The 26,315-nt window shown below is 43.1% G+C and overlaps 1 protein-coding gene across 3 annotated transcripts in view; it reads right to left on the reverse strand.

The window, feature by feature from the left end:
* DOCK11 (dedicator of cytokinesis 11) overlaps positions 1-26,315 on the reverse strand; it is a 291,743-nt gene that overhangs the window by 208,763 nt on the left and 56,665 nt on the right. For all 3 annotated transcript variants that reach the window (XR_005774010.1, XM_040406100.1, XM_040406099.1), the window contains exons 8-15: positions 23,032-23,209; positions 17,785-17,864; positions 13,019-13,102; positions 11,409-11,549; positions 10,283-10,495; positions 6,905-7,027; positions 1,678-1,760; positions 1,463-1,585 (exon numbers count right to left, since the gene is read on the reverse strand). Coding sequence is in view for 2 of the 3 variants with exons in the window: in XM_040406100.1 (XP_040262034.1) it covers positions 1,463-1,585; positions 1,678-1,760; positions 6,905-7,027; positions 10,283-10,495; positions 11,409-11,549; positions 13,019-13,102; positions 17,785-17,864; positions 23,032-23,209 (1,025 nt within the window). In the remaining variant the exon portion in view is untranslated. The remainder of the gene's footprint in view (positions 1-1,462; positions 1,586-1,677; positions 1,761-6,904; positions 7,028-10,282; positions 10,496-11,408; positions 11,550-13,018; positions 13,103-17,784; positions 17,865-23,031; positions 23,210-26,315) is intronic.

A 26,315-nucleotide genomic window follows, 5' to 3' on the forward strand; every position in this document is an offset into this window, starting at 1 on the left:
CCTGACGGGTTAGGTCATGAAAAATTTTGATAGAGGAGATCGTTACTGATGTGGCAATACCTAATAAGTATACTTTTTCTTATTTATTTAAGTTTTACACAATAATAGCATTTTTAAAGCAAAAAAAAATGGCTTTTTTGACACTGTTTATTTTTTTTTTACTGTGTTCACCTGAGGGGTTAGTTCATGTGATATTTTTATAGAGCAGGTTGTTACAGACGTGGCAATACCTAATATGTCTACTTTTTATTTATTAATTTCACTTTAACACAATAATAGCAGTTTTGAAGCTAAAAAAATTATATTTTAGTCTCCATTGTCTGAGAGTCATAGTTTTTTTTATTTTTTGACCGATTGTCTTAGGTAGGTTCTAGTTTTTTGCGGGATAAGGTGACGGTTTGATTGCTACTATTTTGGGGGGCATACACCTTTTTGATCTCTTGGTGTTGCAATTTTTGTGATGTAAGGAGAATATTATACTATTTTTACTTTTTACAGTGTTCAGCTGAGGGGTTAGGTCATGTGATATTGAGCTGGTTGTTACGAACGCGGCGATACCTAATATGTATACTTATTTTTATTTATTTCACTTTAACACAATAATAGCTTTTTTGAAACCAAAAAATTATGTTTTAATGTCTTCATGTTCTGAGAGCAACAGTCTTTTTTATTTTTTGAGAGATTTTCTTATGTAGGGGCTCATTTTTTGCGGGATAGGGTGATGGTTCTACTGGTACCATTTTGTGGGACATACACCTTTTTGATCACTTGATGTTGCACATTTTGTGATGTAAGGTGACAAAAATGACTTTTTGTGACAGTTTTCTTTTTTTTTTTTTTTTTATGGTGTTTATTGGACGGGGTGGATCATGTGATATATTTATAGAGCCAGTCGTTACGGACGTGGTGATACCTAATATGTGTGTTTTTTCCTTTTTTTTTATTTTTTATTATAAAATCAGGGGAAAGGAGCGTTTTTTCTTTTTTTTACTTGAAACTTTTTTTTTTTTATTAAAAACACTTTTTTTTTTTAAACTATTTTTCTGTCCCACTCTGGGACTTCAACTTCTGAGGGTCTGATTCCCTTCTGCAATGCATTACAATACATCTGTATTGTAATGCATTGCCTGTTCGTGTACTACACAGAGTACTACACTAACAGGTTGCCTAGGAGAGCAGGCCTGGGGCTTGATTTCCTCGGCCCACGCAGAAGACAGATCCCGATGCCGTGCAAGGCATTGGGCAGCCTCTGCAAGGTTTCGGGCTGCCTTCTCACCCATCGGATCCCCGGTGCCTGCCCGATCACCATGATGTAATAGTACGTCAAAATGAAACAAGTCACTTGCCGCCATGACGTACTATTACGTCATATGTCGGGAAGGGGTTAAATAATAGCAGTAAAATGCAGTTTAACATGTCCTAAAATGACTGCAATGTACACGAGATAAAATAGCTGACTTACTTCCTGTACTCTGCCAGGAGCTTCAGAAGATCATCGTTAGAAAGTTTGCCACTATCCTGTTTGTATAAAGGAGAAAATTTCCCTTCAATATCCAGGGTCCCCTGGGTGTCCTTGAATACCGGCCTTGAAAACAAACATTACCATCGTGAAAATGCATTAAACGAAGCTCAGAATAGACTACAATTCTGAAGACCTCACCAATAACACAGCAATACCTCGCAGCCCAAGCAAATGGCATCCTGTACTGGCCCAAGCGACTGCAGACCTGTCTTGCAATCTTGTGCACTTTCTGTGCAGTCTAGAAACAAGTCCATAGAAGCAAAATTAGCTGCAAAGATTGCTAAAAAATATAAAAAATGTACCATATTAAGGAACTCTGCATTTATAGAGGGAAGTCCCCCATTTGGAAAACTTTTCTCTTAAAGGAGTTTTCTGGTTATAATGATTTTTAGGCAAGTGCCTGCAGCCTGCTTGTGGAAACAGAGGATTCATACATAACTGCTCCACACTGCTCCAGTCCTTGCATTGTTTTCTTCCGGGGGGCATAATTATGGTCACATGCACTGATTACAGGCGACTTTTCCCAGCTCACGCCTGGTCTAAAAAAATTGACGTGGCATGGGCGGGGAAGGGGACGTCTCATTCATCATTTTCTACGCCTGGTTTAGGCATAGAAAATGGTGTAAATGTAAGCCAGCAAGGAAGCGGTCTTACATTTAGAAGTAGAGTTAAGAATGATGGACCGCCAGGCACAAAGGACCACATCAACTGTCATGCAATCACTGGATTCTTTTTATTGAGAAAAACAATGCGTTTTGGAGATATAATTCCCCTTCTTCAGGTTCAATATATCTCCATATATCTCCAAAACACGTTGTTTTTCGCAATAAAAAGAATCCATTGATCGCACGACAGTTGATGTGGTCCTTTGTGCCTGGCGGTCCATCATACTCAACTCTACTTATCTCCTTGGAAGACTGAGCACCTGCCCTTAAAGTTCATTTCACTGCGGCTGCATCCCATACAACTTTTGCGATCCTGATACACATACATTAGAGTTGTTCCTAATCGAGCACAACCTATACAGATGAGCCTCCAATTTACATGGGTCTCACGATACATAGTGCTGACGTACTCACCCTTCTGTTTTAACCCTAACAGATACTTCCTGCCTTCCGTTTGGGATTACATTTAGAAGTGGCGGCGGATCCACCAAAGTTATGTAGAGGTCGGCGCCTCTTCATACCTTCGGCGGATCCACTGCCAGGTATACGAGTTATTATATAAGTCTAAAACGCTGGTCTTAATACATGTGAATAAGGTAACACAACCACTGTACCAATGGTTAGTGAGATAATGTTGATGGGCAACCCTCAGATAATTAAAGACACAGTTATGGTGGGTGACCTCCTTGTTAATACTTAACGTTTAATACATACATCAATATAAAATAATAGCCCAGTAAGTGAAAGCACGCTTGTGCAATGATTATCCATGCAGGGAAAAAAAATGGTCTTACCACTCTGTAGGTCCGTGGTCCCTAGAGGTGGTCCCCGATGTCAGGGTACTGGGTCTATAACCCTATTTGCCCCTACTTGTCCTGAGCTAGTCTTTACGCTCAGGAGGCAGAGTGCTCACCCTAACAAGGGCCACCCCACTGAGCCATCCCTCACATCTAAATAGGAGTCCCTGTTTGTCCCTTTTGATCTTGCGACTGCCCAGCTTCATCAGTGTATGCAGCAGGGGAACCCTAATAGATAAGTAGAAATTGTCCCATCTTAATAAATGTGCCCCATAGACTTTTATTATGGGTTAAATGTGGAAGAAAGAAAATATCAGAAGAAAAAAACCTAGAAGCCTCTCCCAGAATTCAAACCTGGAATCTCTACATGCAAAATCAAGCACTTACCACAAAGCTATAGCATTACCACATACAGAAGCATGTCTTTTCTATGCTTATAAGCTAACACATATTCCTGGTGTCTTTATAATCATATATTCTGCCTCTGAATAAAGCAGTAATATGTATATTAGCTTTCTGAGCAGATCTCAGTGTGGTGAAGCTATAGTACATACAGTCAGGTCCATAAATATTGGGACATCGACACAATTGTAATATTTTGGGCTCTATACACCACCACAGTGGATTTGAAATGAAACAAACAAGATGTGCTTTAACTGCAGACTGTCAGCTTTAATTTGAGGATATTTACATCCAAATCAGGTGAACGGTGTAGGAATTATATAAGTTTGCATATGTGCCTCCCACGTGTTAAGGGACCAAAAGTAATGGGACAGAATAATAATCATAAATAGAGTTGAGCGAACCCGAACCGCAAAGTTCGGGTTCATACCGAACTTTGCGGTTTTTTGTACCCGGACCCGAACCCGGACTTTTTCACTGAAGTCTGGGTTCGGGTTCGGTGTTCGGGTGATTTTATTATTTTCCGTTATAACATGGTTATAAAGGAAAATAAGAGAATTAAAATGTGGCTTGAGGGGTTAAAAAAATAATAAAAACTCACCTGATCCATTTGAGCACGCAGCCGCTCTCCTTTCTGTTCTTTCTTCTTAAGGACCTGCAAAATGACCTTCCGCGACATCATTGCGGTCATCACGTGATAAACGCGATGACGTCACGGAAGGTCCTGCTGATTAAAGATAGAAATTTCTATCTTTAATCAGCAGGACATTCCGTGACGTCATGGCGTTCATCACGTGATGACCGCGATGACGTCACGGAAGGTCATTTTGCAGGTCCTTAAGAAGAAAGAACAGAAAGGAGAGCGGCTGCGTGCTCAAATGGATCAGCAGAGGTTTTTTTTGTTTTTGTTTAACCCCTCAAGCCACATTTTATTTAGCATTCTGACTTAAGAATGCTATTATTTTCCATTATAACCATGTTATAACGGAAAATAATAAGGTGAAGTTCGGGTCCCCATTCACTTTAATGGGGTCCGGGTTCGGGGTGAAGTTCAGGTCAAGTTCGGGTCCCGAACCCGAACTTTGACCTGAAGTTCGGCCGAACCCGACGAACCCAAACTTCACACTGTTCGCTCAACTCTGATCATAAATCAAACTTTCACTTTTTTAATACTTGTTTGCAAATCCTTTGTAGTCAATTACAGCCTGAAGTCTGGAACGCATAGACATCACCAGACGCTGGGTTTCATCCCTGGTGATGCTCTGCCAGGCCTCTACTGCAACTGTCTTCAGTTCCTACTTGTTCTTGGGGCATTTTCCCTTCAGTTTTGTCTTCAGCAAGTGAAATGCATGCTCAATCGGATTCAGGTCAGGTGATTGACTGGCCATTGCATAACATTCCACTTCTTTCCCTTAAAAAAACTCTTTGGTTGCTTTTGCAGTATGCTTTGGGTTATTGTCCATCTGCACTGTGAAGCGCCGTCCAATGAGTTCTGAAGCATTTGGCTAATTATGAGCAGATAATATTGCCCGAAACACTTCAGAATTCATCCTGCTGCTTTTGTCAGCAGTCACATCATCAATAAGTACAAGAGAACCATTTCCATTGGCAGCCATACATGCCCACGCTATGACACTACCACCACCATGCTTCACTGATGAGGTGGTATGTTTAGGATCATGAGCAGTTCCTTTCCTTCTCCATACTCTTCTCTTCCCATCATTCTGGTACAAGTTGATCTTGGTCTCATCTGTCCATAGGATGTTGTTCCAGAACTGTGAAGGCTTTTTTAGATGTCGTTTGGCAAACTGTAATCTGGCCTTCCTGTTTTTGAGGCTCACCAATGGTTTACATCTTGTGGTGAACTCTCTGTATTCACTCTGGTGAAGTCTTCTCTTGATTGTTGACTTTGACACACATACACCTACCTCCTGGAAGGTGTTCTTGATCTGGCCAACTGTTGTGAAGGGTGTTTTCTTCACCAGGAAAATAATTCTTCGGTCATCCACCACAGTTGTGTTCCGTGGTCTTCCGGGTCTTTTGGTGTTGCTGAGCTCACCGGTGCGTTCCTTCTTTTTAAGAATGTTCAAAACTGTTGTTTTGGCCACGCGTAATGTTTTTGCTATCTTGTTTTTGCTAGTAACAGCTCTTTGGATCTCATCTTGAGAGTTGACAGCAACAGATTTCAAATGCAAATAGCACACTTGAAATGAACTCTGGACCTTTTATCTGCTCATTGTAATTGGGATAAGGAGGGAATAACACACACCTGGCCATGGAACAGCTGAGAAGACAATTGTCCCATTACTTTTGGTCCCTTAACAAGTGGGAGGCACATATGAAAACTGTTGTAATTCTTACACCGTTCACCTGATTTGGATGTAAATACCCTCAAATTAAAGCTGACAGTCTGCAGTTAAAGCACATCTTGTTCGTTTCATTTCAAATACATTGTGATGGCGTATAGAGCCAAAAATGTTAGAATTGTGTCGATGTCCCAATATTTATGGACCTGACTGTAGAGTATATGATATGTAGATGCTAGGAACCAGCTCTGCCCTCAGCATGTCTAGCCCTGTCAATCAAGGGTAGGGGGGAATGTGCAGAGCACAGGGGGTGTTACAAAGCAGTGCTCAAAGGATTCAGCCCTGCCTCCTGGTGCTCGAATATCTAATTTGCATATGAATAAAAACGCAGGTATCTCTGCAGCTGTTTAGCATACAGACAAAAGAAAGGTATTCTTTTAATCAGCATGATGAGCCCTACCAGACAGTGTGTTTGGTTTAATAGGGTTGATCCTGGTGACAAAGCTGCTTTAAGGCCAGTACCGGTGGTTTTATTGCAAGGCATTAGCGATAGCAATTGCAATATTTTACTTAGCTTCAAGTTCCCTTCATACAACTCATGTAATAAATTCAGCTTTTAATACAGAAAGCCATTAGGGGGCTGTTTAAAAAAACAAGAGTGAAATTCATGTCTTGTTTTCTCCATCCCCCACCAAAAGATTAGGAAAAAGTTAATCGGATATATATATACACTGAGAAAGACAACTTGGCCGCCAAAATGAATAAATTGTTGGAAAAAATATATTGTTGCATCCTAAAGGTCCAATCGTCTGTATGGGGTTAATAATTAATAAACAATCATTCACATATATAAAATTGATGAGTTAGCTCATCAATAAAATACATAAAAAGCATACAATTCATATGCAATTATCAAGGCTGTAAAAGTATAAATAATTTTTGGGATTTTATTTTATTAACTCCATACAGGAGGAGCTGTGTCCCGGCGATCTGACTATTAGACACTGCAGTGCTTGATTTAGCGTCATTACTTCTGTAAGTGCTTCCATTACTTAAACAGGAAGCTTTTCATTTAGTATAATTTGGGCAATTAAATTGGAGGAAATTATTAACTACAATGACAGGAAACTATAGGAAACAATGACCTGAGTGAAATAAAAAGAGAAACAATATTGTCCTAATAAAAAGTTCACAAGTTTAGGAAACGAATACCTTTGCTGGATCAGAGTTTTTGATGTACGGTTCTGCACAATGTGCGATATTTCCCTGTAAGACTTTTTCAATACGTGCCACCAAAAAAACCTCAGGATGTGGATTTGTCACTGAAAATATTCCCTGTAATCACAGAAAGAAAGCAGTAATTTGGGAGGATAGACAGATAGCTAGATAGATAGACATGAGATAGATAGATAGATAGATAGATAGATGATATATAGATATGGGGTAGATAGATAGATAGATAGATAGATAGATAGATAGATAGATAGATAGATAGATAGATAGATAGATAGATAGATAGATAGATAGACCGAGAGGAACAGCTATGACAGCACAGTAAATAAAAGTGGCAGAACATTGCTGAACTTATGTCGAAGCCTCGGACTTCATATTCTCAATGGCCGCACCAAGGGAGACTCTCTTAGTAGATATACCCTAAACTCCCATGTAGGCAACAGTGTGGTAGACTATGCCATCACAGATATGGACCCCAAAAATGTTGGTGGCTTCATAGTCACCCCACAGACACACCTGTCAGACCACAACCAACTGCTCCTATACATTAAATACACAAGTAAACCACCGGCACAAACATCACAGCAGACCGGCCTCTTTAGCCTAACTCCATCTTTTAAATGGTCCAAGATGTCAGCCCCAAAGTATATGTAGACCATAAACAGCGCAGAGATCCTGGAAATGCTCCATAACTTCCATAGTAAAGTGTATAAGCTGAACCCAGATGGAGTAAATCTCCCGGTAAGGGACTTTAATAATATACTTTACACCATGGCGGAAATGTCTGACCTCAAAAGATGCAACAAGAGGCCAAAAAAGCAACAACCCAACAGTTGGTTCGACCCGGAGTGTAAAGATATAAGGAAAGCGCTAAGAATGGCCTCAAATAGGAAACACCAAGACCCGAACAACCCCAGTCTGAGGGAAGCCTACAGCAACATACAAAGGCAATACAAAAATACCCTCAGAAAGAAAAAGCAAGGCAACATCTCAACCAAGCTGCTCCAACTCCAAGATGCTCTCCAGAACAACTCCTTCTGGGAACTATGGAAGCACATGGACAAAACCAGCAAGAACACCAACCTCCACATCCAAAACGGCAACATCTGGCTCCAGTTCCTCAAGGATCTTTACAAAGCCATCTTGAGGGAGGACAAAGCCCAGAAAAAAAAAAGAAATCACGAAAAAGCTGAAGGATATGGAGGAAAAAAATCAAAGTTTTCCAAAACCCTCTAGACACACCGATCACACTGCAGGAGATAAGATTAAAAAAGCCAGTGGCCCAGATGGGATCCTTCCAGAAATGATCAAATACAGCCCGCCAGGTATCCAGGCCGCATTAGTAAAATTCTACAATGATGTGCTGAGTGCCGGCTACTTCCTCCAGAGCTGGAACCAGGGCGTCATCACCCCCATACACAAGGGCGGAGACAGGTACGACCCAGCCAACTATAGAGGGATATGCGTCAGCAGCAACCTGGGAAAACTCCTCAGCAGTATCCTGAATAAGAGGATCCTCAGCTTCCTCACCCAGCACAACATCCTCAGCAGAAGCCAAGCAGGCTTCATACCAAACCACTGCACCATATCTACAACCTGCAGAGCCTCATCAAGAGCCATGTCCACAATACAAAGCATAGAAACATCTATGCCTGCTTTGTGGACTTTAAGAAGGCCAGTGTGGCACCCGGGCCTATTCCTGAAACTTCTTGAAAGCGGAATAGGAGGAAAAACATATGATGTCATCAGAAGTTCCTACACTGAGAACAGATGCAGCGTGAAGGTAAATGGGAGGAGAACGGCTTATTTCCGGCAAAGCCGAGGAGTCAGACAGGGCTGCAGCCTCAGTGGCTCTGGAGTCTTCCTCAGCACCTGGTCTCACCCTCCATGACACCGAGATGAAATTTCTCCTTTACGCAGATGATCTTCTGCTACTATCGCCAACTGAGAAAGGTCTCCAAGATAACCTGAAAATCCTGGAGAAGTTCAGTAATACGTGGCCACTGCCCATCAATCCAAAGAAAACCAACATCATGGTGTTCCAGAAAAGAAACCAGAAAGCAGCTGGGTGTCCTCCCTTCCTGCTAAACAACTGTCCACTTTCAGAAACCGACAGCTACACCTACCTGGGCCTAGAAATCAGCCAATCAGGGAGTTTTAAGAAAGCCATGGAAATACTGAAAGACAAGGCGAGCAAAACCTTCTACGTCATCAGAAGGCGTCTGTATCACCTTAAAACACCAGTGACCGTCTGGCTTAAAATCCTTTACACCATCATCACCCCAATAATCCTGTATGGCAGCGAAGTCTGGGGCCCTGACATATACCCAGAACGGGCAAAGTGGGACTCTGGGCCAACAGAACTATTCCACCTAAAATACTGCAAATACTTTCTCCAGGTCCACAGGAGCACTTCAAACAGTGCATGTCGAGCAGAACTGGGCAGATTCCCACTTTACTTTGCTGTCCAGAAGAGGGTGCTATCGTTCAGAGCCCATCTGCATAGCAGCAGTCCCAGCTCCTACCATCACAAAGCCTTGCTACACCAATAAGCCCCAGAAAAACAAAGCACCCTGCAACAAGTCACCCAAACCCAGCCTGCCCAAGCCACCAACCAATACAGCCTGGCAAAGGGGGAAATCCAGAGGACGATACACAAGAGCAAAGAAGAGTATATTAGCGTCTGGAGGAACGACATACGAACATCACAGAAGCTGACAGTATACCAGGGCCTGCAGAGGGAGTACAAACTGGCCCCATATATGGAGAAACTCCCCAATCCAAGAAACCGACAGATCCTGAGCCGGTACAGACTGAGCACCCACAGCCTGCTCATTGAATCCAGGCGTCACCAACAGAGGTACAAGCCCAGGGAGAGCAGACTGTGCCAGTAGTGCGACCAGGAGGCCGTGGAGGATGAGGCTCATTTCCTGCTGCGGTGCCACAAATACTCAGCAGTGAGGGAGACTCACTTCAGGAGACTGTCTGATCTCTGCCCAGACTTCACCTCCATGGAGGAGGAATAGAGACTCTCCATACTGCTGGGGTTAGTGGAGAACACAGCGGCCATAGCAGCACAATATATTTCTGCCTGCCATAGACTAGGAGGAGCCTGATATACCATGGACTCCTATATCCCCACCCTGGACGTGTCCCCATCCCCCAACCCTACTTAATTATTTCGAACTTGCTTTGGCAATGCTAAAATGTATTTGGTCCTGCCAATAAAGCTTATTTGATTTGATTTGATAGAATGATAGAATGTTAGATAGATAGATAGATAGATAGATAGATAGATAGATAGATAGATAGATAGATAGATAGATAGATAGATAATAGACACTGAGCATCTTTCACCTCCTTTATGAAGTGGAACTGAGATTCTGGGATGCCATGGATAAGAATCTCATTGAAGGACTTTTTAGGACTTCTATTGGCAGCCGCTTCTGATGACAGATTATTTAACATTTCTGTCACTGACAAAGGGTTAAGGTCCACATGGAAGTCCGCGGACAGTTTGCAGTTATTTCTCACATCAAACAGTGCTAAACTGACAAAAAATGGCTCAACCTGAAAAAAAAAAACATATAGGGCCAGATTTATTAATGGTCCTTTAAGGGTCCATTCACACATCCGCATTTTCGTTTCGCATTTTGCGGAACGGAATTGCAGACCCATTCATTTTTATGGGGCAGCACGATGTGCTGCCCGGATCCGTAATTGCGGATACGCACTTCCGGGTCCGCAATTCCGATGCCGAAAAAATAGAACATGTCCTATTCTTGTCCGCAATTGCAGACAAGAATAGGCATTTTCTATTAAGTGCCGGCGATGTGCAGTCCGCAAAATGCGGAACGCACATCGCCGATGTCCGTGTTTTGTGGATCGCAAAACACACACGGACGTGTAAATGGACCCTAATACTGTGATAAATGTGGTTTGACAGTAGCAGTTTATCCTTCAGTAAGCGGTTTTACAAAAGTCGCACGTCTTTACGAAAAAGTCACATGTTCTATTAAAAATTCGCATAAGATATGCATGGTCCTCACTGGAGTGAAATTGTGCAATTATTTGCGACTTTTTAAATAATCGCAATAGTAAATCTGTCTAGAGATTAATTTACATAAGAAGACATGCCCACTTTCAGAAAACTGGCGAGCATAGCACAGAGCCAATAAAAGTCACAAATTTTTGCGCAGTTTTAGCGATTGCGCAAACATTTGTGACTTTTTCACTCCATTATTTTGACTTGAGCTAATAATAAATCTGGCCCATAGAGTGTAATAGTGGCTGAAGAAAGTGTGGCATGAATGGACGTCATTGTGTAAGGTTTCGCTGTCTGTCTGGACAACACCTCATTTGTTATACGCAGGATTTTTACACTTACAGCACTCCATTGTACGTCTATAACAAGACGCTGCTCTAATCTTACTAAACCACCTGATGATTTATTATCAAGCGTCAGAATCCTGTAAGCGCTTACATTTGTCAAGGGTCCTTCAACGTTTTCAGTCACATTCCCAAGTATATTAAAGCTCAGTTCCTGGCATTTGACTAAGAAATGACGTCTGCTTTTCTCTTCAAATGGCCGTATGTCTGGCTCGATACCAGAGAAGTCCAGTCTCTGAAAACAGCAGAAGAGAAAAGCCTCACTAAATGCACATGTGCCAACATCAAGCAATGTAGAAATGCCTAATTGGATGAAAATGTCTTGACCGTCATAGAGTGAGGGGGCACACGCCCTAAGGGCTTGTCTCTGCCTACCAACCTTTTCATCTAATTCAAGGTGGATGGTTGCCTAGCTTGTTCACCCACATAAAATACGATGCTGTGGGGCCACACAGAAAGGAGAGGTTAAAGGGTTAAACCCTCCTCCCCCCTCTCCACAGCTCTCTTCTTCTGGATTTAGGGTCTATTCATACTATACCTGGAAGATCACATGGCATGGCCTACACTTCTTTGTGGGGGAGTAGGTGTGGGGGTGGGGGGGGGGGTCCTAATGTGCCACCAATTCTATATTCTGTGTACTAACTCTCAAGATATAAATTCAGTACTATAAGCTTGACCCGAACATCCCGGAGGTGTGCTGGAGGTGCGGAGTGGAACGGGTTCTCTCTCTCACATCTGGTGGTTCTGACAGAAAATACGCCCCTTCTGGACCCAGGTGGGAGCTTTAATAAACCAGGTTTGCTCCTCACAAATAGAACTAGATCCCAAGCTAATCCTCCTATGGTGCCCCAATATAACGTTGACACCATCTAAAAACAATCTCCCGACCACGCCTATTACGGCTGCCCGCGTGCTAATCCCCTACCTATGGAAAAATGACTCACCCCCTTCCATATCATCATGGATTGAAAAAACTGACCAGCTATTCAGATTTGAAGAATTAGCACACTGGGAATCACACTCTCGCCCAAAATGTCTTACTATTTGGCAACCCTGGAAACTTTTCAGGAATTTCTAGCAAGCTAGTAGAGACTCCCTCTTCCCCCTCCCCATCAACCCTTCTCTCTACGGTCTATCCCCCACCGTAATTGTTATCATTGAGTTATATGGAAAATTGTTTTCTTTTCTGTTTTGTCTCAATCCCCATTTGAGAATTATTATGTGTTACATAATTTCTATGTGATTTTATTGGGCTAAATATGTCCACTAGCCCATGTCTATACATAACAATATACTTGAACTTACTTTGAAATAAACAAAGATTTGGAATACATTCAGTACTGCCCCCAAAAGTTTCCATTTTCAAACTTCCTCAAAACCCATACAGTGTGCTTTTCAGAAATAGTTGGACAATGCATGTCCATTACATGTTAGAGAGGTTCAATAGGTTTTCAACAACTCTCCAAGCCTAGGACTAGAGAACTAAGGGTACGACCACGCAGTCAGGTCTCCTGATGCCGTTTTGGAAGCCAAAACCAGGAGTGAATTCTAAGAAGGGGAGAAGTCATATCCTTCTCCTTTTATGATCCACTCTTGATTTTGGCATCCAAAACTGTAACTATAAAAACCTGGCCGTGTGGCCGGACCCTAAACAGTCATTATCAGTGCACATAACAGTCCAATAATAAATGCTGTGAACATCACCTGCACATCGGAGTCAAATGAGAACAAGTTCTGCCGTCCTTCACTTCTGCTCAACCTATTCAGCTGTTCAGTCTCTCTTCCATACTAAAAACAAGGGAAATAAATCAAATACGATGACATCACAAAGTTATCCAACCCCCTAGAATGACCCCCACTCCGCAAAGCCTGGGCACCTCATATAGGTTATACTTACCCCGCTCCCCAGTACCCGCGTCGCTCCTGATTGTCGTGGTCTACTATTGGCTGCACCCCCCGTCGCCAGATGCTTTGATCCCTGCGATCGGCAGATGCAGCAGTGGCCGTGCGGGGAACAGGAGCGACGCGGATGCCGGGGAGCGGGGTAAGTATAACCTATATGAGGGGCCCAGGCACTGGGGGGGGGACATTATAGGGGTTATCGAACCCTTATAATGACCCTCCAATGCACGGGGGAATCTCTCACTGCGAATCTGGACTATTATCTACTGTAATACATGAGTAGTACTACAGATATGGAGTACAGATCACCATTCTACTGCCCTGCTTCCCCACTGTCAGGACTCAAATGACTGAAATACACAGTCAGCACTGCTGTGCTGTTCTTACATAACAGAGATGACCTATGTGTGCATGCGCAGCAGTCCTGACAATGTAGTGAATGGGCAGCTCTGAGCGCTGACAGAGTGGAAAATAAAAAAAAGCGTGATCTGGACTCCATATCTGCAGTACTACTCATTATTACTGTAGATAATGGGAAAGAATTAGGCTCCATTCACACGTCCGCAAAATGGGTCCGCATCCTTTCCGCAATTTTGCGGAAAGGGTGCGGACCCATTCATTCTCTATGGGGACGGAATGGATGCGGACAGCACACAGTGTGCTGTCTGCAGCCGCAATTGCGGAGCGCGGCCCCGATTTTGGGTCCGCAGCTCCGCAAAAAGATAGAGCATGTCCTATTCTTGTCCGCAGCTTGCGGACAAGAATAGGCATTTCTATGGGGGTGACGGGCTGGTGTGTTGCGGACCCGCAATTTGCGGGTCCGCAACACACCACGGACGTGTGAATGTAGCCTTAGGGTGACAGATTCCCTTTAAACGGTTGGCCGATCTCACACTTTGTTGGCATATCTCTAGGGACACGCATATCACTAGTGAATGGGCAGCGCACCGCGAAAGTGCAGCCACCACTCCATTCACCTCTATGGGAGTTCCCGAAATAGCCGAGCCGATGCACAGCTATTTTCGGCACCCCAATAGAAGTTTTGGTGGTTGGTCGCCTTGGGCAGTGCTCACTCGTGCAATTTGGGGGCCCCGTTCTAGAGATAGGTACAGGTCCCAGAGGTGAAACCCCACACCTATTGAACATTGCAGGCATGTCCTAATGATATGCCACCAAAGTGCAAGATGGGCCAATCCCTTTAATACTATTGTTGTTAAGAGGCTTTGTACTGTCAAGGGTCTGTGATAAATATGGACGCATCATTTTAACACTGTCTTTAAAATATAACGTTAAAACAGGCTTTAATAGAGTTGTTTGACCACAGACAGCCACAATCACCACAGGGAAGTCCAAATACATTTGACCCAAATTGAAAGGACTCCAATTTCCCTGAAAAGTTGTGGATGATATTCTGGGGTCTCCTAGGACTGTATGGGACTCATTTTAAGCTTTTTAATGCCATACCAGCATTACTAATCTTAAAGTGACAGCGACATACTGTATATGACTATAGGTAACTGAATAATCGAAAGGCTGCTGGTGCTGGTAACAAACAGCCTCTTTAATAACAAACTGAGCTGTTTTATGTTTTTTCTTAAATGGTCCAAAAAACGTTTGCTTGCTGGTGGGTATACACACACACACACAGGCGGATGTCATCCGATCCTCCTTTTTCAAATTTCCTGTCTCTTGATCTAAAAAATAGCTGATGCCATTTTCAGAAATTCGACCGCACAGAATCACCAAAAATTCAGATTTAGAATTGCCCTAAATTTTTTGAAAATTTGTATCGAATTTGAGATGCTGCCAGGTAAAAAAAATAATTCTGTGTTAGGGTACTTTCACACTAGCGTTTTTCTTTTCCGGCAATGAGTTCCGTCCTAGGGGCTCTATACCAGAAAAGAACTGATCAGTTTTATCCCCATGCATTCTGAATGGAGAGAAATCCGTTCAGGATGCATCAGGATGTCTTCAGTTCAGTTATTTTGACTGTTTAGGACGGAGATAAAACCGCAACATGCTACGGTTTTATCTCCGGCCAAAAAAACGGAACACTTGCCTGAATGCCGGATCCGGCATTTTTTTCCATAGGAATGTATTAGTGCCGGATCCGGGATTCTAAATACCGCAATGCTGGATCCGTCCTTCTGGTCTGCGCATGCACAGACCGAAAAGAAGGTGAAAATAATAAATGCCAGATCCGTTTTGCCGAATGACACCAGAAAGACGGATCCGGCATTTCAATGCATTTTTCAGACTGATCAGGATCCTGATCAGTTTTACAATTGCCATCAGTTGGCACACGTTTTGCCGGATCACTCTGTCGCAAGTGTGAAAGTAGCCTTAAGCCTCATGCACACGTCCGTGGAACACAGACCGTGAGATACCAGCCTGGATTCCTGCTTAGTGCAGTAGTGCACGGCGTCACTGGTTGCTATGACGCCGTGCGCCCGCTGCTGTACAGTAATACACTCGTATTATCTATGGCATCTGGGTGTGGTCTTTTTTCTGGACCCGTTAATTTAAACAAATCAGTCTTAGATGGAAAAAAATGGTGCACACTGTGAGTTTCTCAGCAAGAACCGACAAAAGCCTCATTCACACATCCGTGTCCGTGCTCAAATCCGTGAGCAGGTGGACAGTGATGCATCCGTGAAGCTGTCCGGGAAGGACCCGTGTTGGGTCCGTGTGTCAATTTTTTGCTGTCCGTGTTGCATCCGTGTTTCACTGACACTGAACAGCTGACAAAGGCTTATTGCACACGACCGTATGGCTTTTTCAGTGTTTTGCGATCCGTTTTTCACGGATCCGTTGTTCCGTTTTTTGTTTCCGTTGTGTTTCCGTTTCTGTTCCGTTTTTCCGTTCCGTTTTTCCGTATGGCATATACAGTATACAGTAATTACATAGATGAAATTGGGCTGGGCATAACATTTTCAATAGATGGTTCAGCAAAAAACGGAACGGAAACGGAAGACATACGGATGCATTTCCGTATGTGTTCCGTTTTTTTGCGGACCCATTGACTTGAATGGAGCCACGGACTGTGATTTGCGGGCAATAATAGGACATGTTCTATGTTAAAACGGAACGGAAAAACGGAAATACGGAAATGGAATGCATACGGAGTACATTCCGTTTTTTTTGCGGAACCATTGAAATGAATGGTTCCGTATACGGAACGTATACGGAACGCAAAAAACGGCCAGTAAACGGGAAAAAAAACGTCCGTGTGCAATAGGCCAAATAATTTTCAAAGCATCTCTTCCAAATGATCCATGAAACACGGATGCAACACGGATGGCATCCGTGTTGCATCCGTGGTTTTCACAGACCCATAGACTATAATGGACGTGATGGATCCGTGAACAAAATAGAGCATGCATCCGTTCTAAAAACACGGACCCACGGACCATGCTAAAACACTGATGTCTGAATACACACATTAAAATGAATGGGGATGTGTGCTGTCCGTGGAGAACACGTGCAGCACACGTCTGTGGAACACTGACGTGTGAATGAGGCTTAGGGCTCGTTCACACGAACGTGTGCTGCCCGTTGCTGTATTGCAGACCGCATTTGCGGATCCGCAATACACGGGCATCGTTCCATGTGCATTCCGCCACACGGATGCGGACCCATTCACTTCAATGGGTCCGCAAATCCGGAGATGTGGAACGGTGCGGAAAGGAAGCACGGAACGGAACACTACAGAGTGCTTCCTGGGGTTCCGTTCCGTGCCTCCACACCGCAAAAAGATAGAACATGCTCTATATTTTTGCGGAGCGGAGGTTTCGCGGACCCATTCAAGTGAATGGGTCCACGATCCCCATGCGGCTGGGCAACGGTGCCCGTGCATTGCGGACCGCAATTTGCGGTCCACAGCACAGGCTTCACACGGTCGTGTGAACGAGCCCTTAAAGTGTGTTAGTGTGTAGGGACACACATCCAAAGGCCTCATGCACACGACCGTTGTCTTTTGCGTCCGCAAATTGTGGGTCCGCCCAAAAAAACTGATGCGGCACCCGTTTTTTTTGGAAGATCTTTTTTTTTTTCACAGATCCCTTGTAATAAATGCCTATCCTTGTCCGCAAATGTGAAAAAAGTAGGACAAGCACTATTTTTTTTGCTGAAGGGAAACACGGACAACGGACGCGGAACACAAACGGGTGAACTATCAGCATTCTTTTGCTGACCCATTGAAATGAATGGGTCCCCATCCTATCCGCAAAAAAAACGGAACGGAGGCCGAGAAAAACAACTGTCGTGTGCATGAGGCCAAAAGGTAATACCCAGTTTTAATATTTATTGATACGTTCCCAAGAGGAATAATAGAGGAATTGATCTCCAAGATTTATTTTTGTAGCCTGGCAGTATAATTTTACGAATTTCAGTTTAGAATGTTGTGGAAGTTGAAGAGAAATGGAAAGTCTCTATAAATATAAACCCCCAGTCTTCTCACCAGACCTCAAAAAGCACATTGGAGCCTTGGTTTCCAGGCACACACAGTGTTATAACAACCGCTTCAGTTTCAGTTCGGCTATGCAATTCTAAGTCATAAAAGCTGATACCTTCACCAGCTCAGGATGCATGCTCTTCTCCAGGCTTTCCATGATGTTATCCGATTTCCCAGCTAAACCGCCTTCATCATCTGTATATTACAGGAAAGCAGATGTGAGTAGCAGAACCCCATGAAATTCCCTTAGCTCAGCATCGCTCTTGGATCTTTCTTAGTCACACTTTATAGCTGTTGCCATATTTCCACTCATATATTTCTGTGATTCTCTAAACATGCACAAAACTCCTTGCCAATAAAATGTACCATACATTATCTACAGATATTTATTTTTTATTAAAAAGGACTGTAGCACGACAGTAATTCCAAAGTCTATCGAGCACAATTGGCTACTACTATAGGAAAAAAAAGGAATTGGCCTATCTGGGACATTGATGGCATATAGGCCAATAAGATAATGGGTTGCATCAAAAGGGGCATAGATGCCCATTATGAGAACATAGTCCTGCCACTTTACAAATCGCTAGTCAGACCACACATGGAGTACTGTGTACAGTTCTGGGCTCCTGTGAACAAGACAGACATAGCAGAGCTGGAGAGTGTTCAGAGGAGGGCAACTAAAGTAATAACTGGAATAGGGGGACTACCGTACCCTGAAAAATTATCAAAATTAGGGTTATTCACGTTAGAAAAAAGACGACTGAGGGGAGATCTAATTACTATGTATAAATATATCAGGGGTCAGTACAGAGATCTCGCCCCCATCATCTATTTATCCCCAGGACTGTGACTGTGACGAGGGGACATCCTCTGCGTCTGGAGGAAAGAAGGTTTCTACACAAACATAGAAGAGTATTCTTTACGGTAAGAGCAGTGAGACTATGGAACTCTCTGCCTGAGGAGGTGGTGATGGCGAGTACAATAAAGAGTCCAAGAGGGGCCTGGATGTATTTCTGGGGGGTAATATTATTACAGGCTATAGTTACTAGAGAGGGGTCGTTGATCCAGGGAGTTATCTGATTGCCTGATTGGAGTCGGGAAGCAATATTTTCCCCTTAAGGCCTCCTGCACACGAACGTGTGCTTCCCGTTGCCGTATTGCGGACCGCATTTGCGGATCCGCAATACACGGGCACTGTTCCGTGTGCATTCCGCATCACGGATACGGACCCATTCACTTCAATGGGTCCGCAAATCTGGAGATGCGGAACAGAAGCACAGAACGGAACCCTATGGAAGCACTACGGAGTGCTTCCGTGGGGTTTCATCCCGTACTTCCGTTCCGCAAAAAGATAGAACATGTACTATCTTTTTGCGGAACAGCCGGATCGTGGACCCATTAAAGTGAATGGGTCCGCAATCCGCTGCGGCTGCCCTACGGACGGTGTTCGTGCATTGTGGCCCGCATTTTGCGGGCCGCAGCACGGCCACGGGGCGCACACGTTCGTGTGCAGGAGGCCTAAGTGGGGAAAATTGGCTTCTACCTCACAGGGTTTTTTTGCCTTCCTCTGGATCAACTTGCAGGATAACAGGCCGGCCTGGATGGACAAATGTCTTTTTTGAGCCTTATAAACTATGTTACTATGTTATTTATTGCTACGATATGCCATCAATGACAGATAGGTGCAGGTCTCAACTCTGGGACCCGATCCTATATAAAGAACGGTGCTCCCTGAGCAAAGGATAGCACACAAAAAAAACGCAGCATGTCCTCCATTCATCGCTAAGGGAGTTCCGAAAGTAGCTGAGCCATTGCACTCTGCTATCTTTAGAAGTCCAATAGTGGTGAATGGACAGCGCACCGCTCAAGTGGGGTCACCTCTCCATTCACTGCTATGGTACTGCCGGAAATAGTTGTGAATGCAGGGTAGTCGCACATGCAGGGCTGCTGTCGGGGGTCCCATTCTGGAGAAAGAAGCAGGTCCCAGATTTGGTAGCCGAACCTATCGGACATTGATGACATATCATGCCATCAATGTCCCAGATGGGAATATCCCTTTTAGGCATAAAAAATAGGTATAAATGTAGGACAGCTCAGAAGCTGTCTTACATTTACAACTGGTGCTGAATGCGCCAAAGTTATGTAGAGGCCGGCGCCTCTTCTTATCCACCGCCAGCGATGGGCCTTTATTAAGACCGGAGTCTAAAATGCCAGTGAAATGTGCCCCTTAATTTCTATAGTATTTGGGTAACCTTAGAGTATGGCCACATGTAGTGTAAATGCTATGCATTTAAAAAAAAATATACAAATTCATCCTTCCGCAATGAAATGGGCACATGCACTACAAAAGGTTGCCGTAAATCTGCGGCAAATCTGGAGTATTTACACACAGAAAACCATCTGATTTTAGCCAGATATGATATGGATTTTCAGCTGTAGAAAACTGCCGCGGGCAAGCCATATGCGTTTGCACTCTTAGGGCTTGTTCACACGATCGTATAGCTTTTTCAGTGTTTTGCTGGCCTTTTTTAACTGATTTTTCCGTTTTTTGTTTCAATAGTGTTTCCCGTTCCATTCCATTTTTCCGTTCTGTTTTTCCGTATGGCATATACAGTATACAGTAATTACATAGAAAAAATTGGGCTGGGCATAACATTTTCAATAGATGGTTCCGCAAAAACGGAACGGATACGGAAGACATACAGAGTACATTCTGTATGTGTTCCGTTTTTTTTGTGGACCCATTGACTTCAATTGAGCCACGGAACGTGATTTGCGGGCAATAGAAGGACATGTTCTATCTTTCAACGGAATGGAAAAACAGAAATACGGAAACGGAATGCATACGGAGTACATTTCGTTTTTTTTGCGGAACCATTGAAATGAATGTTTCCGTATACGGCCAGCAAACGGAAAAAAACTAACGGTTGTGTGAAAGAGGCCTTAACCTCTTCTTAACCAATTTCTATGATGCTGAACCTCTCTCCTCAAGGTTCATGATGGTGATTGAGGGCCAACCAGTTTCATTTGGGGGATTTTCAAGAATCAATTATTAGGACTTACTTTTAGGCCTCTTTCAAACGAGCATATTTGCAATCAGTATATGGCCCGCATTTTATGTCCCAGAATCCGCTGCTAGTGTTAATGAACAGAGCTATTCACATGGACGTATAATTTCCGCCAGTATTGGAAATCCGCAGCATGTCCGAGTTTCTTTTCCAAATACGCCCATCCTAGTCTATGGGAGTGCATCAAAAATGCAGGGAGGAAAGAATACGCATGGAAATCCAGAATAAAACTGGAAGCAATACTGATGATATATCATCAGTAATCTGTGTGTATTTCAGAGCCAGAATACTGACGGATTTCAATACGCTCGTTTAAAAGCAGCCATGTCCTGATTTTAGTTATGAACATCTTACTTGTTACGATGTGGAGAAATAATTCCATAAAATTACAGATATGTTTTATACAATGATCTTTTCTAGACCAGTCTCATTTTCCTCTTGCCTTAGTATTACTGCTTTTTCCTTCGGACTTGCTATCCTTTTTTTTGCCGTTTAGAGTTTTGTGTACACGTTTATACAGAGTCAATAGCTAAGGAACAATTCAGTCCAAAAGTAATTTCTATGTACAAGAATCCAAATTTCAATCTCGGGAAATGTTTCAATACACTGAGTGCTAGTTAGTTTGCCGCCAGCTAACAGCTGCTAAATAAACCCAAATACTTCCAGACAGCTTATTATTCTTCAGGGGTTTATAAATAACTCACTTTTCTAGTGGTTAGCAAGTGAAATAGCCAGTATGATGTTCTATCCAAACTATGGCGGGGACACAAGAAGTGGTTTATAAGGTGTATATGCCTTTCTGTAATGCCGGCAGTCCATGTCCACCAGCAAGTGTCCACTCCTGGTGGTCACAGCCCCTAAAGTACTCGCCCTCCCCGCTGCAGTTTGTGCCCCTCGTGGCCGTTTCCTTCTTGTGTGCTCCCATAGGGCACTCAACCTCATCCCAGCACTTAAAAGAGCTCTCGAGTGCACAGGCTAATTTGTCCCCAGCCTATGACAGCATTGCCTGCGGTATATATGGCAACTTCCCCTATGGGAAGGTGCCTGACCAATAATGTTCCTGTGTATTCTGACCTCATGTATCCTGAACTCTGCCCTGACCTACAGTACTACCTGTTACACTGTATTGCATGAACTCTGTCTGTCTTGAACTTGGATTGCCCTCTGACCATGCTTCTGCCTGTCCCCTTTGTGCCACATACTGGTGTCTCTTAACCTAATTGGGTTAGCAGCTTCTGAATGGGGACTACCCCTGGTGACTCCTGCAGAATCCTGTACAGAGGTGAAAATGTGAATACCAGGGACAACCTTAACAACACCCTCAGGAGTAGACACAAGTCCAACCCATTCAGTGGTACAGTGGGTCCACATCTGCTGTATTACACTTTCCCATCTAGTAAACTTGTGCCATGTGTATGTTCATGCATCTACAGTAAATACGGGCACTGAAATGCCTGTGGTCTGTGTTTCAATATGTATTGTATAAAGAACAAAAAAATACAGATCTCCGAAGATATTTTCTCTGTTGTCCAAAACTGTATATGGCTAAATAAAACAAAGCATATGGGAAACCGCCGGCTACAAGTGTGAAATGGTTATCAGTGTGCCTTTTTGCTATTTGACCTTACCCTGGCAGAATGCAATATGGGCCCCCTCAGTACACCAGATAGATTGTCCACCACTGAGGATCACATATGAGCTTTAAAGGGGTTTTCACAGAGTTTTTTACTGATGACCTATCCTCTACACTGTAAAGAGGTCATCAGTATTTGATGGGATGGGTTCCGACACCCGACACCCCTCCTGATCAGCTGTCTGAGAAGGCAGCTGCCTTCTCAAACAGCTGATGGATGGGGGTCCCAGGTGTCGTACCCCAAAGATCAAATACTGATGACTTATTTACAGTGTAGAGGATAGGTCATCAGTTAAAAATAGTCAGAAAACCCATTTAACAAAATAAATACCCATTTATTTCAATGGACTGCTGCAATGTTTTATTTTCCCTGCAGTAACTGGTTCCCAGAATAAGGGTGAGTGAAGGAGGAAAACCCCATTTAATTAATTTTTTTTTTTTGGTCATGTTTCTAATGTGGAGTGCACCTTGTCATTACTGAAGGCGTTTCAGCAAGCAGTTTTATCTCGTAATGAAAATATTACGGTATATAGACGACTAATTGTAAATTAAATCGAATCAGTAGTCTGCAGCTCTGCTGGTGCCAGACGGCCATCATCAAATGCACATTACTCTTGTGATGCATCCCTTATACTGCATACAATACAGTTGGGTATTTAACCTTGAGCAGGATCTGCTGTGTATCTCTTCTCTTGCAGAAGGCTGTCTGCATTAGATTGAATGATTTTCTTCAATGTCTGCAACCACTCCTCCATTTCCTGTTCCGTTTCAGCTGCCAGATGATGGCTCGATTTATCCAGCATCCTCAACTCAAAAGCATTGCGACGCAGCTTTGGACACTGCAGAAGAGGAAACAAAGTCTGCACTGTCAGTATAGATTACAAATACAGCAGTTTCCATATGAGCAAAGTAAAGATGTACAAGCTACTTTACATACAGTCATGTGAAAAAATTAGGACACCCTTTGAAAGCATGTGGTTTTTTGTAACATTTTTAATAAATGGTTATTTCATCTCCGTTTCAACAATACAGAGAGATTAAAGTAATCCAACTAAACAAAGAAAACTGAAGAAAAGTCTTTTCAAGATCTTCTGTAAATGTCATTCTACAAAAATGCCTATTCTAACTGAGGAAAAAGATAGGACACCCTCACATGTATTCCCTCTTAAATTGGCTCAGATCTCACACAGGTATATCACACCAGGTGCACATAATTAGTAGATCGTTACTCTGCATGTTGAATGAGGCTTGCCCTATTTAAACCTCAGACATTTAGTTTGGTGTGCTCCTGACTGTTGAAGTGAGAGTGAGCACCATGGTGAGAGCAAAAGAGCTGTCAGAGGACTTCAGAAAAAAGATTGTAGCAGCCTATGAGTCTGGGAAGGGATTTAAAAAGATCTCAAAAGATTTTGAAATCAGCCATTCCACTGTCTGGAAGATAGTCTACAAGTGGAGGGCTTTCAAAACAACTGCCAACATGCCCAGGACTGGTCGCCCCAGCAAGTTCACCCCAAGAGCAGACCGCAAGATGCTAAAAGAGGTCTCCAAAAACCCTAAAGTGTCATCTCGAGAACTACAGCAGGCTCTGGCTACTGTTGATGTAGAAGTACATGCCTCTACAATCAGAAAGAGACTGTACAAGTTTAACTTGCATGGGAGGTGTGCAAGGAGGAAACCTTTGCTTTCCAAGAGAAACATCGAGGCCAGACTGACATTTGCCAGAGATAAAGTTGACAAAGACCAGGACTTCTGGAATAATGTTCTTTGGACAGATGAGTCCAAAATTGAATTATTTGGACACAACAGCAGAGGACATGTTTGGCGTAAACCAAACACAGCATTCCAAGAAAAGAACCTCATACCAACTGTGAAGCATGGAGGTGGAAGTGTCATGGTTTGGGGCTGCTTTGCTGCAGCAGGACCTGGTCAGCTCACCATCATAGAATCCACAATGAATTCTACTGTGTATCAGAAGGTGCTTGAAGAACATGTGAGACCATCAGTTAGAAAATTAAAGCTGAAGCGGAACTGGACCATGCAACATGACAATGACCCAAAACATACTAGTAAATCAACCAAAGATTGGCTGAAAAAGAAGAAATGGAGAGTCCTGGAATGGCCAAGTCAAAGTCCAGATTTGAATCCCATTGAGATGCTGTGGGGTGACTTGAAAAGGGCTGTACGTGCAAGAAACCCCTCAAACATCTCACAGCTGAAAAAGTTCTGCATTGAGGAGTGGGGTAAAATTTCCTCAGACCGATGTCGAAGACTGGTAGATGGCTACAAGAACCGTCTCACTGCAGTTATTTCAGCCAAAGGAGGTAACACTCGCTATTAGGGGCAAGGGTGTCCTATCTTTTTCCTCAGTTAGAATAGGCATTTTTGTAGAATGACATTTACAGAAGATCTTGAAAAGACTTTTCTTCAGTTTTCTTTGTTTAGTCGGATTACTTTAATCTCTCTGTATTGTTGAAACGGAGATGAAATAACCATTTATTAAAAATGTTACAAAAAACCACATGCTTTCAAAGGGTGTCCTAATTTTTTCACATGACTGTACATATGACCCCTCTTCCCATTTTATCTGCTTTGTATCCTTTAGCGCAATTATTTTGTACCCGTTTGGGACAAATTTAAATATTATCACTCAGAATAAATGGTGCATGTCATCCTGACCAAAAAAACAATATTGCAATAAATATCTCAATTTTCTCATGTTCAGGCAGTAGGCTCACTGAGCAGAAGGCAGACACAGACAAGCAATTTAAAAAATACATTTAGTTGGAGAATGTATTTAAAGGGGTAAGTCATCAGTATCTGATCAGTGGGGGTTCGACACTCGGGACCCCCGCCGATCAGCTGTTTGAGAAGGCATCGGCGGTCACAGTAGTGCCGCGGCCCTCTCCGCCTAGCGCGTAGCCACTGGACAATGTAGAGAGCTGTATGTTTGGTGAGCTGAGAGATGGCCACGGCACCACTGTGAGCGCTGGTGCCTTCTCAAACAGCTGGGGTCCTGGGTGTCGGATCCCCACTGACCAGATACTGATGACCTATCCAGAGCATATGTCAATCAGTAAAAGCTCTCAAAAAAACTTTTAAAAGAGAACTCATCAGAAATTTTTAAAAAAATACAAAATTAAAAAAATATACAATTTTTTATTTATTTTTTGTTTCACACTTCCCACTAGAGCACATACAATGGGCAGATGATTCTGGTCTTCTGCAGCTCACTTATGCTGCTTTGCTGTATAGGCTGGGACAGAGTCAGCAGAGGGAAGGGATTTAACGACGGCTCTATTATACTGCTGGAGGCCCAGATAAGGTATCATTGCAATACTATATACACAGATAAGATTCTGTGTGTACCTCTCGTCTCTGGAGGAGAAACCTCACTCCATCACTTCTGGGGGGACAGTAATGGAGACTGAATTTACGATTTATTACAGCTGTCAGAGAGCACACACATACTGCTACACAGTCTATAATGACAATTCAAGAAAAAATTGTGTGTGCCTCCAAGATGGCTGCTCCATCTGACGCATTTAAAAGTAAATAATATAATAATTAGCTAAAACATTCAAAAAAATGAAATAACTGATCAATCTCCACACTGATCAAAAGAGCAGCCTGCCAGTTCGGCCTGTCATCCTGCAATTTGATCCAGAGGAAGGCAAAAAAAAAAAACCTGTGAGGTAGAAGCCAATCTTCCTCACTTTAGGGGAAAAAATTCCTTCCCGACTCCATTCAGGCAATCAGATAACTCCCTGGATCAACGACCCCTCTCTAGTAGCTATAGCCTGTAATATTATTACGCTCCAGAAACACATCCAGGCCCCTCTTGAATTCCTTTATTGTACTCACCATCACCACCTCCTCAGGCAGAGAGTTCCATAGTCTCACTGCTCTTACCGTAAAGAATCCTCTTCTATGCTTGTGTACAAACCT

Source organism: Bufo bufo, chromosome 8, assembly GCF_905171765.1.
Source record: "Bufo bufo chromosome 8, aBufBuf1.1, whole genome shotgun sequence".
Lineage (NCBI taxonomy): Eukaryota > Metazoa > Chordata > Amphibia > Anura > Bufonidae > Bufo > Bufo bufo.